Source organism: Planococcus citri, chromosome 5 (assembly GCF_950023065.1).
Source record: "Planococcus citri chromosome 5, ihPlaCitr1.1, whole genome shotgun sequence".
Lineage (NCBI taxonomy): Eukaryota > Metazoa > Arthropoda > Insecta > Hemiptera > Pseudococcidae > Planococcus > Planococcus citri.
This window is the reverse complement of record NC_088681.1, coordinates 26,894,111-26,908,568: the sequence shown is the minus strand read 5'-3', so window position 1 is coordinate 26,908,568 and position 14,458 is coordinate 26,894,111. Positions and strand designations below refer to the sequence as shown.

The window sequence follows — 14,458 nt, the reverse complement described above, 5'->3', positions numbered from 1 at the left end:
TATAATTATAGACTAATAGGTAATAAATACACGCGAAAAAATACGATTTTAATATTCGTTACAATATTCGATTTTAAAATATCACAAAAGCATCCATCATCTTCTCACACATAATATCGACAACACACATAATTTACCCTATGACTAGAATGACGATATTCTAAATTAGTTTAAAAATACACATTTTTTCTTCTTCCTTTTTTTTTTTTAGTTGATCGTCTTGTTGGCTGCTTTGTTCGCAAGTTTTACTCGTCTCATCGTAAATGACGACTCGACACGATAACCAGTTTTCGACAGTAAAGTGCATCTTGTACTCGAGCTGCGATTCTCTCCTCCGATCCTAGATAGGTAGATACAGATCGTATGTGTTCGGAATCAGGAATGGAGAGATTTTTTACGCTGGTTGATGGTTTCGCCTTCGACGTTCGCGTGGTGTACGTGTGTTTGTGCAGATAGTCTTGGTAGGTATACCTGATATGAGCTTGATCTTCGATCAATTTACGCATAAACACGTATCTCTCATGTTTCGCTTCACCCAGTCCAAGTATCGGTTTACTCTGGTGTATACTCCTGGATATCCTGGTCGACCGCAGCCGACGCCCCATGAAACGATACCTGTAATTAGATGATCAATGGTTATGATGAGAATAAAATGTGATATTTATTTTTTAATATTTTAGTCGATTTTTTGATCGATGCTTTAGTTTGAGGGACAAGGGTCTCGATTCAATGTTGAACTATGTGAGAGGGAGAGAAAAATTGAAGGAATTCAATATTTTGTGAACATTTATTTATTGTAGAGAGGTCAAAATGTGTATACTGGCAGGATAGAGCATATTGTATTGTTAATTCAACGATACATGTTCGCAGTTTTGTATTCGCGTCATCGTGTCGTATAATTAATGTTGACAAAAGTGTTTCATTTTGTATGCCTAGTTATGAATCACACATCAAATGTTGTGATGTGTTAGTCCTTCTCTCCTCTTTCGTGACGATGCACGAATCGATTCCAAATATCAATGGCGACGATTGATCCTACAACTCAAAAATTATGAGCCATGCCAGCTATCGATGCCCATATAGGTACGTAGAATAGGCTTCATTCGTTATTGATACTTAGGGACTCATGAAAAGAGCAGAGAAAAAAAAACGAAAATCAACGGTAATATTAAGACAATGAATGACTCATACAAAGAGGTAACATTAGGTACCACTACCTACAAATAGTACCTATCACAAAAATCATTGCATTGATCGACAAAGAAGTACAATACAAGCCCTTGTTCCGAACAAACGAGTAGTGCTCGGAAATAATAAGTATGCTTTGTGAATTGAATTTTTCAGAGATGAATACAATTTGAGATGTAACGTACCTATGAGGGTAAGTGGAGACTTTTGATATTTTACCTAAAATTACACGCGTGACAACGTTCGTCAGTGAAGGAGGGGGAAAAGAATGGATCTGAACCTATCAAATGATTGGATAAGATCAGGTTTGATCAAATCTATTCAGATCTTGTCAGATCAGTCAAGTCTCCCCTGATCGGATCAGATAAAGTCTGAAGAAATCTAACTCGATTAAAATTGATCTGATCACATCTGATCAAGGTTAAACTGAGCCAGTAGAATGCCCGGCTGTAATCATATCAAACAGCTGCTTGAACAGAGCAGATAGGTAGAGGGTACCTATCATCCCATCAAAACTCTGATCAGTTCTACTCTACCTTAATTAGAGGATATGTCCACATCTGATCTGATTCGTTTAGTTAGGTATGTATTACACAAATTTCCACAACTGAGTCTGTTTTTAAAAGACTAATGGCCCATTAGTTTTTTATATCATTATGAATCCCATTTCTTCATTTGTTTAGATTAATTTTTTTTAGTTGAAAGATGTGAAACAAGTAGGTACGTTTATATTCAGTATTTTCAAAATCCTAACAAGAGGAAAACCGTCAACTCTGAGCTCTGAATGAGCTGAAATTTGGCTCATTGAAAGAGCATGTCACTCGTCATTTCAGAACCAAATTCGTAGATGCTGAAATTTGGATATCCGATTTTTTGGGCGATTTATTTATTTCTTGAAATTGGCGGTAGGTAAGAGTGTATAATATTGATTATTGACCCATTCCAAATCAATTGCCACCATTTTCGAGCTAATCTGGAGCCTCCAGCAAACGTGGACTTTTATCCAGCAATCTCGAATCGCTGCAAAAGGCGTAATCGACCAAGAGACAATCATGATCATTTGGACCAGGACTTCAGCCTGATGTGGCCTGTCTGGTCTCTTAAGATTATTGACCCGTCAGTTTGGCTTACATAGGTCGTCTGTCTACCTGTCTTGCTCTTTAGAGGTCATTTGACTGCCTTCCCAAGGTCGCCTGTTTGTCTATTTTCTCTCTCAAGGTGATCGACCCGTTTGTCTGGCTTCTCAAGGTCGTCTGTCTGCCAGTCTGTTCTCTTAAGGTCATTAACTAGTCTGCACTGCTTCTCAAGGTCATCCGTCTCTGTCTGGTCTCTTGAGAGGGCATTGACCTGCCCGGCTGATTTCTCAAGGTCATCTGCCTACCCGTTTGGCCTCTTTACCCGTCAATATGACTTCCTGAAGTTGTCTGCCAATCGTTCATCTTCCTGTCCAGACTCAAGATTATTGACTCGTGTGTCTAGCTTCTAAAGGTTATTTGTCAGCCTTTCTGGTCTCTTAAGGTCATTGACCCGTCTGCCTGCTCTCTTAAGGTCACTAACCTGTCTGTCTATATATTCTCTCATGGTTGTCGGTCTGTCAATGTGGCTTATTAAGGTCATTGACCTGTCAATATAGCTTCTCAAGGCCGTGTGTCTGTCCTGTCAAGGTCATTACCCCGGCTGTCTGACTTCTCAAGGTCGTCTGTTGTCCTGTCCGGCTATTACTTAATGTCATTGGCCTTTTATGGTCATCTATCTGCCTGCCAGGTATCTCAGAAATTTAGTCATTTTCTGGCACGTTCTTAGCGTAATGTTTGTAATTAAATGCAATTTTTTTCAAGATTTTAAAAATCAGATCAAATACTTATTGTAAAATTTAATAAACGCTCTAAACATTGTAGGTACAAATCAATATTACAACATTCTTTATGAGAACTGGAAAAATTCAAAAATTCGCTTAGGCTCAAGAATACCTCAAAAGTGCCCCCCCCCCTCTAATCGATTTTATGCATCAAAAATAGGAGATGATCCAAATTTCAGCTCTTCGTTTCAATGTGTTCGTAAACGACGAATTTTTAATTATTTCAGGAATTTGAGAATTGAAATTTTTTTTTGTAAATCTGTGTCAAAATCGATCCAACCTGACTGTCATAAAGATCGTAAATCCGAGTTCATATACGCTGAATTTCATTTTGTCCTTTCTCGTGATGATTTCTTCGACGCTATAGAACAAAAACCAGTAAATCCGTTGAAGGTACTTACCTTAAGGGCTCGAAATCACCACATCGACCGATTTCGGAGATGAAAAGTAGTTTAGCTTAAATAAGCCTATGTTCAGCTTTTTACTTTTAATTTAATCTGATTTAAAGTTTTTTGTTGAAGAAAAACTGAATTTCGAATTTTCAAAAAATGGAGTTAGTAAAAATGATTATACGAGTAAATTTAGCAACTACCTACATATTAGGTTTAGTGGGCCACTTTATCCCTTTTGATTTTTCTCTGTCAGTTACAAAAAATTTTCGGTCAGTTGACGTACTTCCCTCGTAAGTTGTAAGATATTCTTTAACTTTTCATTACTTGTATCTAGAAAGTTTGATTTAAAAAAAATCATCGTATGTTTATTTCATCGATCGAAATAGTGTAACATCAAGTTTGACGCAATATTATGTACATTTATACCTACAGGTGTGCGACAAAAACAAATAAAGTGGGTAAATGTTTTCAAAATTGTGACTGTTTAGTATGATTCTACACAATAAGTATGTACGTTGCTTTCCGAAGTACCAAGTTATTTTCTTTTTCAAACATCATTTGATTCATTCAAGTACATAACCACCAAGGTATATTTATTCTATTGCTGTGAAGTGAAGGTTTAGTGTTGTTATCGAGTAGATAAATGTTCTATTCCATGAAGATACGTATCTATTTACCCACGAAAATGACCATTATTTTTGTAAAACTTGGGAACAGAGGCAGTAATATGAGGTAACAACCTATGGTTTTTTATCTTAATTTGCAAATTATTTAAGACACCACGATATTACCAAAAGAGAATAGATATCGCTAAAGAGAACATCACAATATTTTTCAAGTGATTAGTACCTATGCGAATCTCATATAATTTTTAGAATTAGGGGAGAGGAAAATGATTGAAGGAAAGTCACGGTAAGGAATCAGTCAAAAAGTCTGCCTGTAGGCACAGATAAGCTTATAGAGCAGGTACTAGGCTTAAGATTTCATAAAAGTTCACAGAGAGCAAAACTATTTCATCACAGTTACCTATCATATAATTTCTTGTGAAAAAAAAATATCATTGTAGTGTAGTAAGTAATTCGACCCATTAATCTTACCGACGAGTTCGTATTTATCATTTCCTTGAGTACTGACCAATAAAGGACCTCCACTGTCACCCTGTCAACACAAATAAAATTAATTAGAGAATATACAAGTAATAATCAAGTAATATTTTTATTCTTTTGATTGGTTTTTTCTGTTTACGATTCGAGATGCGAGTAGATGTCCTACATTCCTTTGGGCCATGTTGACTAATCTAAGTACACGTAGGTTATAATACATATGAATAGGTACGAGATTAAACATTTATGTATATCAATAATAGGTAATTTAAAATTTTGGAAATCGTTTGATACTTTGACGATATAATTTCACTTGAATTGGTAGGATTCATTATTCGAGTGTAATAAAGAAAGAAAGAAAGAAAGAAAGAAAGAAAGAAAGAAAGAAAATAAAATAGATCGTACTTGACACGAGTCTTGAGTTCCTTTTCCAGCGCAGAGCATATTAGGAGTTATTCTGGAAGGTTTGTATTTACTGCCTCGACACTGGTTCAGAGTTAATATAGGTACCTGTACTTCTTGTACAACTGATGCCAAAGTACCTCCTTCGGATGTTCGACCCCAACCTACTACAGTGCCAGTCATTCCTGAAGGATCTAGACCTGCGATCAATTGAAAATTTTCAATCACTTTTCTATCATTTGATAGGTATGTACTTAATAATTCTAAACTGAGTTAGAATATTTCCCATTCTTTAAAGGCCTCCTCTGACAGAACACATTCTCTTTTCATTCAAATCCTCCTCCAACCCCCCCCCCCTATTGCTCATACATTCTGTAAAATATCATAATTACGGTTTCAAAATTTGATCAAATACTCACCATCAGGAGGCAAACACACCGGTCTGACGGTTTTTGAAAATGACACAGGTTTACGTAACTTCAACAACGCTATGTCGTGATTGTAAGAATTCACGTCGAAATGACGATGTCTGACTATTGAAGATACGGCTCTCATAACCGAGTCGCTGTCATTTATCACAGTTTGATCGTGGTCTCCTAAGATGACCCGTATTTTTGATCTTTTCAGTCTGCGTAACAAAATATATTATAAATTAGTCTCGTGTCATTGACTCCGCGGCGGCGGTGCGGCTACGTACACCTTGAAGCGGTTCATTTGTTTTCGTTATCATTATCATTATTGTATTACACGATCCATTGAACCAGATTCACGCTGCGTTCAGCGTAGCTGTCTGACGATGGAACCTGACCTTTTTCATTCGATAAATTACGCCACGAACGATGAAAGAATTCGTACGAGTATTAGATAAGTTGCCTACTCAGCTCCTTTCAAGTGGACGAGTTTCAGTGCGGAATATAAAATTAACGGCGAAACGATTAGGCAACTTTATTAACACCTTTTGTAGCCTTATCCTTATCGTGAGGGGGAAGGTTGCGCAGTCGGAGGGTAATAATCGAACTCGTGGTAGTCGTGGTTGATTCTCGTTTCACAATCAACGCAACGAAAATCTTACTCCCCTCCCCCCGCCCACCTTATCCTATATTTCTTTATCGTGAGCTTCTGCAGAAATTTTTTTTTGAAAAATAATAGTCAATTTATACGTTACGAGTGAATATTTCAAGTTATTAGCACAAATTTTGTTCCTATCAATTTTTTCCAATCTCCTGAAACATCACCAAAGTTGGGTATATACTATTAAAATATTTGAAATTCGAAAAAAGAATCTTCTTGAACGGTTTTAAAGTATTAAACTTTAACAAGGGTATTATTTCCACAAAGTACAAATATTTGTCCATTTGAAAAAATATTTGAAATTTTTTAAAAAGTTTTAATGCAGACTTTAAAATTTTTTTTTTGCTCGCATTACTCAATCATTTAAATTTAGATATTAAAAAAAAAAAAAAAAAAAAAACAGGAAAAGGAAGTGAGAGATTGCAAAAATTCTGGAAACTTCACTCAAATTTTTGATATTATAATATTTAGTTGTAAAAAATTGTAAAATGTGGCGAATTTTTTTTCATTTTATTGTGAACTGTTCAAACTTGATTTCATTTCGTTCAGAGCTGAGGTCAGATTCATAATGTAAAACATCTTCATTTAAAAAAAAATGTTCACTTTGAAGTACACATTTTTCATCATTTCATCTGTTTATTGGTTCATTTTTACTTAGCATTTTTGTTTCTAATTAAAATATTGTTTTATTGTTAACAATTCTTGTTCAATTTTCAAAAAAGATTCGAGGTTTTGGTCTTTTTTAAGAAAAGTTTTCCAAGTATTCATTTAATGTTTTTCAATTTTTATTTTCATTTCAGTAAAATATCAATCGTCAATTGTAGGATTATTAGCCACATTTCTGTAAAAAAATGGGGCTATTTGCGGTAGGCCATGTCATTTTATTTACCTATATTTATTTGTATTTACATAATATAAGTTTCAGTCCAATGGTGATTTTCACGTTTTATGACCTGAAGCCTGTTCTAATTGATCAAATAAAATCAAATTTGGGGAATGGAGTTTTCTTGGAAGCTAAAATTGACCCCTGCGGTTTGGAGGGCCAAAGTTGAAAATTATAGAAAGGTCATTTTTTTGGAGAAGCATAATTTGGCCCCAAATTGATGAAAATAGTCCAAATTCAGGCCTTTGGTGAGTATTGCCATTGTAAACAACATATCCAAATTCCAGATTCCTAGGTCATCCCCACCCCATGGAAGGTGGGAAAAACCTGATTTTAACCCTATTTTGACGCCATCTTACTCTTGAAACTAACCTAAGGAGTCCCAATATGGTGCCACTTGAGTGCCTTTGGCGGGTTTAAATCTTCTAACCTTATTTGACCCCTCTCCAGGATTAAAAAGTGAATTTTTTTGCCCATTTTACATGTTTTTCGACCTTTAGGAAAGCCTATAGCCCCTCCAAATTGACCTGGAGGGTCCAAATTTTCAAAGTACATCGGGAGAATGTACCCTAAGTGCCTTTTGCAGGTTTCAGCCTTCCAACCCCATTTAACCCCACTCCAGGGTGAGAAAAGTGGATTTTTCAGCTATTTTCATCTTTTAGAACACCCTGTAGCTCCTTCAAATTGACCTAGAGGGTCCAAATTTTCACAGTACATTGGAATTAAGGATGTACCCTAAGTGCCTTTTTCAGGTTTCAGCCTTCCAAACCCATTTTACCCTTCTCCAGGGCGAGAAAAGTGGATTTTTCAGCTATCTTTTAGAACACCCTGTAGCTCCTTCAAATTGACCTAGAGGGTCCAAATTTTCACAGTACATTGAAAAGATGTACCATAAGTGCCTTTTGCAAGTTTCAGCCTTCCAAAACCATTTGACTTCCCGCACCTCTGTCAAGTTCCTATCAGTGTTTTGAAAATTTTTTTGATCATATTTTTTCAAAAGAGTTTCAAAAAAAAATTTAAAAAGTTCGTCGAATAATGTAAGTACATAGGTAATTTTTTTAGTTCGTTCAGAAGAAAATAATTCATCATTTGTCATTACCTACTTTTAGTTTTATCTCACCAAATCATTCTTTTTGCAATTTTTACATGAATAGCATCAACATTTTTTGCAATTGTTTGTAGGTACATCAGTGTTTTTTTATTGCAATAAAATAATAGTGGAGCAATTTTCAATCTTTTGGTATCTATTAAAAAAAATCGTTCATGTGTTTGAAAAATTGTAATTTTTTAATACCTAAGTGATGAGTACAATTTTAAATTTTTAGATTTTTTTTAAATTGAAAAATATTTCAAAACATCAAGATATTTCTCTAAATTTTTTTAAATTTTGACTCAGCAATCTGCATCATTTTTTTTGAAAAAAAAATCAGATTGTTTTTTCGAGTTAAATTTTTTATTTTAAGTGTTTTTTTTTGTTTTTCAATGTTACTCTGTCAAGCATTCATCTACCAACTGCAAATTAAAAAAATTCTTCGTGCTTTTTTGAAAGGGGGGGCGAGAGGAGAAGAAGACGTACAAAGATGAATAATTAGAACGGAATAAATTTTAACGAAAGCCAGAAGTACTCGAAACACTATTAAGGACATTTTTCATTTCGTATTGTAAACTGGTCGAGTACCTATTTAATTTTTGTCATTTTATTTAATTTTTTTTTTGGATCAAGAACCATCAATCATGAAATTATCACTCCTCCATCGCAGAGTGATTTTATTCTTTTCACCCACATAATAGTACACAAGATCGATACGATGAGATAATTATTCTAGCAGCTGATTCAAAAGAATTATCAAACACTTACGAACCTTCTAACGCAATGCGCTGCGGTAACCACGTAATCGTTATTAATGAGAGATGCTCCACAATGAAATTTACCATCGTAGACGAGTCTGGCCACCCAAGGATATCGATTCACACCGGTCGGCATGCCTCCGACGATTCGGATTTCTTGATTTACTAGGCCACATTCTGTAACAAATCAGATTCGTCTGAAAAATCATTTCAATCCGGATTTATGGTACTTCGAGTGTCAGCTTCCCCCTCCCCTGCTGCGAAAAATTATTTATCGTTACCGTAAACCTACCGCAGGTGCAATTTCCCAGGGGTTCTTTTTCTTCGGCGTCTACGCTGGGCGCTCCGAATATCTCTTCGAAAAATATCCTACCCGTGCCGTGAGTTTGCCTTTGGGTGGAATTCTGCAAAATTATTAAAATACGGATTAAGAATCAAGACGTGACATCAACAGGTCTACGTATACGTCCAACTATAGTATAGGTATAGTACATAAGACAACGAGTAAAGTGTGTATATGTATAACTGGAGTAATGAACGCGCAGGTTTTATAGAAAGTGAAGCTGCAAGGTCTCGACCACTTTCACATCTCTTTTGTGATTTAGGTCGTTGGTCAACGGCTTCCTTAAGACTATCCTGTATTAGCAAGTTCCCAGTAAGTCTGGTTATTGCGGTAGAATTCAAGTTCATTCGAACTGTACTAAAAGGCGCCTCCACACCTATCCATCTTTCTACTTGTACCGAGACCGACGACTACCGTATGTAATGCATGTACGATGTACGAGTAGTCGCGAGTACATAATCCGAAATTCATTTGTCAGTAATTACGATATCGAGTAAATAGAAAGCTATCGACGACGTAGACTAACTGCTCGTGTGTGTATTTATGGTGGATTTCCCCGCCATATTACAAAATTTACGAGCCGTGCGGTGATTCAATTCTTGTTTGTGTTGTTATTTTTATCATCGTAACGGCGTCTATGAAGTATGAAACCCGTTATTGCATTATTCGGTATATTATCAATTTCGTCGGATTAAAATTTGCAAACTGGAATGTTATTTAATCGATGGAACATATATCCTTGGGCCAATTATTGGAGTTTTTAGGTAATAGGATTAATTTTTTGATATTTTTGGATCAGTGAAGAAGCTCGATGAGGGGATATAGATTTGTAGAAATAACTGTAGGTGGAGATTTTGTTTTTTTTTTGGTTTTTTGAAGTACATATTTGTAACCTTATTTTTGTTTTAAGTATGGGTACATACATTTTTTTTAAAACGATTGTGAGAATGAACTGGAAAAAAGTTTTGAAACTTCTATTTTATTTTTTTACAAGGACAATTTTTTTTTGTGTTTTCAATAATACATACGTAGCAACTGATCCACAAAAAATGTAAAAATAGAAAAAAAACGAAAAAACAAGCAATCTTCATTTTCAAAATATCAAAACTTATGTTTTTACGCAAAAAAAAAAGATTGAAAATTAATGAAAAAAAGTTTATGAAATCAGATCATTTTCTATTGTTTTTTACATAAGAATTGAGAAATTATTTGTTATTTTTTCAAAATTAAAAAAAAATTAGTAGGTACCTAGTTAGTTCAAAGTGAAAAGCAACCAGTGCAAAAAGTAAACTATTGATGATTCGGGTTCTAATTTCTAAATAACTCGAACTCTAAGTACACACTAAAGATTTTCAATTTTTTAAATATTTTTCACTATCAGAATAAATAGCTGTATCATGTATATGTATAAGTTGAAGTCAAAGTCAATTTTTTTTTTTTTTTTTTTAAGGAAAAAACAATAAGTTTACAAAAAAATAAAAATAAAAATAAAAAGTGCACCTGAACTTTACTTGATAATATTTTGACTATTTACGAGTAGCTGAAATTCTGAAATTTTTTAGAAGTTTATATAATTTGGAGAATCTGGTCAATTTATGTATTTAATTATTGCTGATGAGTGATGAGTAGTGTTTGTCAACATGTGACTCTGAAAAAATGCGAAGAAATAACTTAAAATGACGGAATCATAATACCTGAAATTGGAAATTTAAATTTAAAAAAAAAGAAAATGTTTTGGTCAAATGTTTACACCTATAAAAAAATAAGCACAAATCTTTTTTTTTTTGAAATTCGAGCTTTATGACCTATTTTTGGAGGATAGGTAGGCTAAATTCATTTTTAGAGACAACCAGACAGTTTACATTTTACAAATATTATGTAACTCTTGAGGATAAAATGTGAACTAGCACTTTTCAATTTTCATATTGTTTCGTTTAAAAAAAATTGAATCGTAGAAATAATTAAAAATTGTAACTAACGTTATTTTCATTTAAAATTTTCATCAACCAGCCACCTTGAACATTTAAAAAATTGCACCATTTTATTAAATTAGATAATTTCTATATAAAAAGTCATTTTTATCGGTAATTCTCAACAGAATAGGTAATTACATTATTGTGTCAAATAAACTGCAGCACCGAGTAAATTGTAATTGATTTTCTATTTATTAAAATACCAAAATATAAAAAAAAATCGTAATGATTTTAAAATAGGAAGAGAAGAGAAGAGAAAAAAATAGAAAAAATGAAACTAAGATTTGTAAAGAACGTAATATGCCTTCTGATAAGGCAGGTATGTGCTTGAAAAATCGTTTTTGGGAATTGATATTGATTAGTTACCTATTACGAGTATTATTTCAAAATTTTCCTCTATGTACTTTCAAAACATAGGTTTCAAATCGTCTCAACTTGGAAAAATCGATTTCCTGTTTTTTCCAACTCATTATAATGAGGTTACTTACATGAAATTTTTCGAAAGATCAAGTACCTATCTCTACTTTAGAAAGGGCACAATGAACTCAGTTTTTGAATGGAAAATATCATGTTGTATAGGAAATAAAACCAGTTTCATCCACTTTCATCAAAAATAAATAAATAAATAAATGAATAAATAAGAAATGAAATCACACAAATGCAAATTTAATGCAAATTTTTTTTGCAGACAGTTTTAATTCAATATTAATTTGTATACTTTGTGTTTGTTGCCTAATTATAAATTTATTTTTTGTTTGAAAATTGAAAAGTAGTCTTCTGGGTAAAAGTAGACCATGTAGAAATGAAAAAGTAAAAAACCTGTGCTTGCTTTTCTGACTGGATTTGCAATTAATTAGTAGTGATTTCTATAACTTTCTAGAAAAATTTCCAATTGATCTGCTCGTCTTCAAAATTTTTTCAAGTTTGAATAAAAAAAAAAATAGATTTAAAATTTTGAAAAATGTACATATGTCACTTTTGATGTCAGAAGTTGAATTTTCTGGCTCTTAACATTTTATAAAATGTGAAAAATCAGTACTTGGAAACTTTTAAACAATTGAAGCTAACGAAATCTGAAAAGTAAAATATCTAATATTTGACTAATTTTTTTATGAAGTAGAAAATTTTGAATTTTTTTGCCTTTACTTAACATTTGTTTAGATAAGTATTTTTGAAATATAAAAAATCAAAATAGGCAAGAGAAACAGTTTATCCATGAGCAAAGCGAAGGCGAAACATTTTAAAATTTATAATTCAGGAATTGAGAAAATTATTTTTGGTCAATTTTTTGATTGAATAAAAAAACGTTCTGTTTCAGAAAATTTTCCACCTTTTGAGAAAGTGTCGTGCCGCTGGGCTACTCAACTCCAACAAGGAGATGACCCTGAGTTGACTCTTTGTATGTATCTATATCTATCCTTCCAAAAATAAGTAAAAATTGAATAGTGCCAATGCCACTGACCATTTATTTGGAATTTGTTTTCCAATTCAATCACATGTTGAGTTTTTTCTTTCTGATATGGCTACAAAAGCGTACTACCTACTCAAGATTCACGAAGACATTGGTTAATAATTTTATTTAAATGGGGAGAAAGAGTTCAGAAAAAGTTGAAAAAGAATCATCGATCGAGAGTTCGATTTTGTTTTCAAAGAACTCTCATAAGAGTTGAGTTGGCCTCTTTTAACTCTGTTCAAATTGAGTTGAATAGACTGAATAGTTTGAGTTTATTGATTTTTAAAAACAGCTCGTCCAACCCTGAGTTCCTCTTGAGACTGGGTTCATTTTGGTTTTTACTTCCTTGATTTTATCAAAACAATTGTCGTCAAGTTTTATTTATACTTATTTGGGGAGGGGAGAGGAAGAATTTATACATTGTATGATTATTGATTAGCTGTGCTTAGTTGGAAAATTGAAGGATCAGTAATTTAAAAAATGAGATTTTATTCGCTGATTTCTTACCTGCTGTTATTTAGCTTTGTGCTTTATGAAATAGAAAGAAGTTTGGTTTATATATCTCAGAATAAAAATGGGTCTTTAAAATGAAAGGAGGGGAGGGGGGAGGGTTAAATTCAGTTTCAAAAATGAATAATTTCATTCGGGCAGGTACCTATTTATTTTTTGAACACATTCTCTCGTTTTTGAAAAATTGGAACGTATTTTATCTAGAAAAATCATATGAAAACTTGTGATTGATTGAAATGTCAGCCATGTTCTCTGATAAAATATACTTAAATGGAATGTACCAAAACCCAGTTTTAATAAAGATTATCCCCGTTCAGAATTTTCAAAAAATTTTACACCCTCAGGTCACATGAAAGTGAAGTAGCAGCCTTACCTAAAACTACTCCTACTTACAACAAAAAATAAATAAAATAGAATAAAAGAGATGAAAAAACTCCACTTACGAAATCTTCATCCGAATCGATATCTTCGTCGTAATTTTGTTCCTTCATCGGCGTCATATTCACATACACAACAAACAAAAACATTAAAACAAACGAAATTCGAGGCATTCCGAATACAATATGGTAACTAAACGGCAAAACACATTTTAATTAAATTTTCAAAAAAAATGCCCGCAACATCGCGGCTCGAAAATATTTTCAAAAATATATCCTTTCGAAATAACAGAACTAAAAAAACCAATAAAAAAAACACCACAATTTACAAAATTTACGAGAAATGCTGGTTTTAAAATTCGATCATGTGTACGGTATTGGCGGCGGTATCTCGAGTCCGAATTTTTTTTTACATCATATCGGAACCGGAAACGTTGAAATTACCGCTGGATAGTTGTAATAGAGTTACACTAAAAAGTAACAGTTATAGTGAAACTATTCGACGTGGAAGAAGACACGGTTTTTACTGCTCTCATAATCCTTTCGACATTCCCCGCGTCTACCGAATGACCAAAGAAGGTCTAACGACGAAAAGGAAACGTATAGGTATGTGCTCGTATATATTTGTGGCGGGGGGAGCTGGGAGATGGCCACTTATAAATGTCGTAAGAATGGAAAACTGTTATAGAACTCTCACTTTTTAAACCTGAACATTTCTACGATGAGAAGTGCACTGGTATTCTCTTCGCCCCGAGTACACGTGTTCTGCTCGATGTTACCTACACCAATGCCTATACCTACCTGAATGTACAGAACACAGTGTACACTGCACAGCGTATAGTATTATAAATTTGCCACTCAAAAAAGAGAGATTATCAGAATGATTGCCAACTTACGAGTAGGTACAACAAGGTACACCGAAGAGGTACCTACTACCTACCTATACGAAGAGGAAAAATTTGTTACCGAAAGCGAAAGTTCCCCTAGTGTGAAACTTACTCATACTTAACCGCCAACACTATGCCCCTTTTCAATTACCTATTCATTGTAATTTACA

General features: G+C 33.6%; 1 protein-coding gene across 1 annotated transcript; it reads right to left on the bottom strand.

Annotated features, from left to right (window-relative positions):
- Positions 1–27: 27 nt before the first annotated feature.
- On the bottom strand, positions 28–14,000 carry LOC135849162 (trypsin-1). Its single transcript, XM_065369437.1, has 7 exons — positions 13,468–14,000; positions 9,038–9,149; positions 8,760–8,922; positions 5,363–5,571; positions 4,947–5,143; positions 4,536–4,596; positions 28–615 (listed from the first exon to the last, which is right to left on the bottom strand). Exons 1-7 carry the CDS (start codon positions 13,573–13,575, stop codon positions 494–496), a joined length of 972 nt encoding a protein of 323 aa, XP_065225509.1. The 5' UTR covers positions 13,576–14,000; the 3' UTR covers positions 28–493.
- Between the last annotated feature and the right edge of the window lie 458 nt (positions 14,001–14,458).

Excerpts from the sequence above, each read along its gene's own strand:
- LOC135849162 (XM_065369437.1), bottom strand. The coding sequence starts at position 13,575 with ATGCCTCGAATTTCGTTTGTTTTAATGTTTTTGTTTGTTGTGTATGTG. Across the intron at positions 5,144-5,362 it reads GGTGTGTTTGCCTCCTGATG|GTCTAGATCCTTCAGGAATG; the intron begins GTGAGTATTTGA and ends AATTGATCGCAG. Across the intron at positions 616-4,535 it reads TGATAAATACGAACTCGTCG|GTATCGTTTCATGGGGCGTC; the intron begins GTAAGATTAATG and ends ATCTAATTACAG.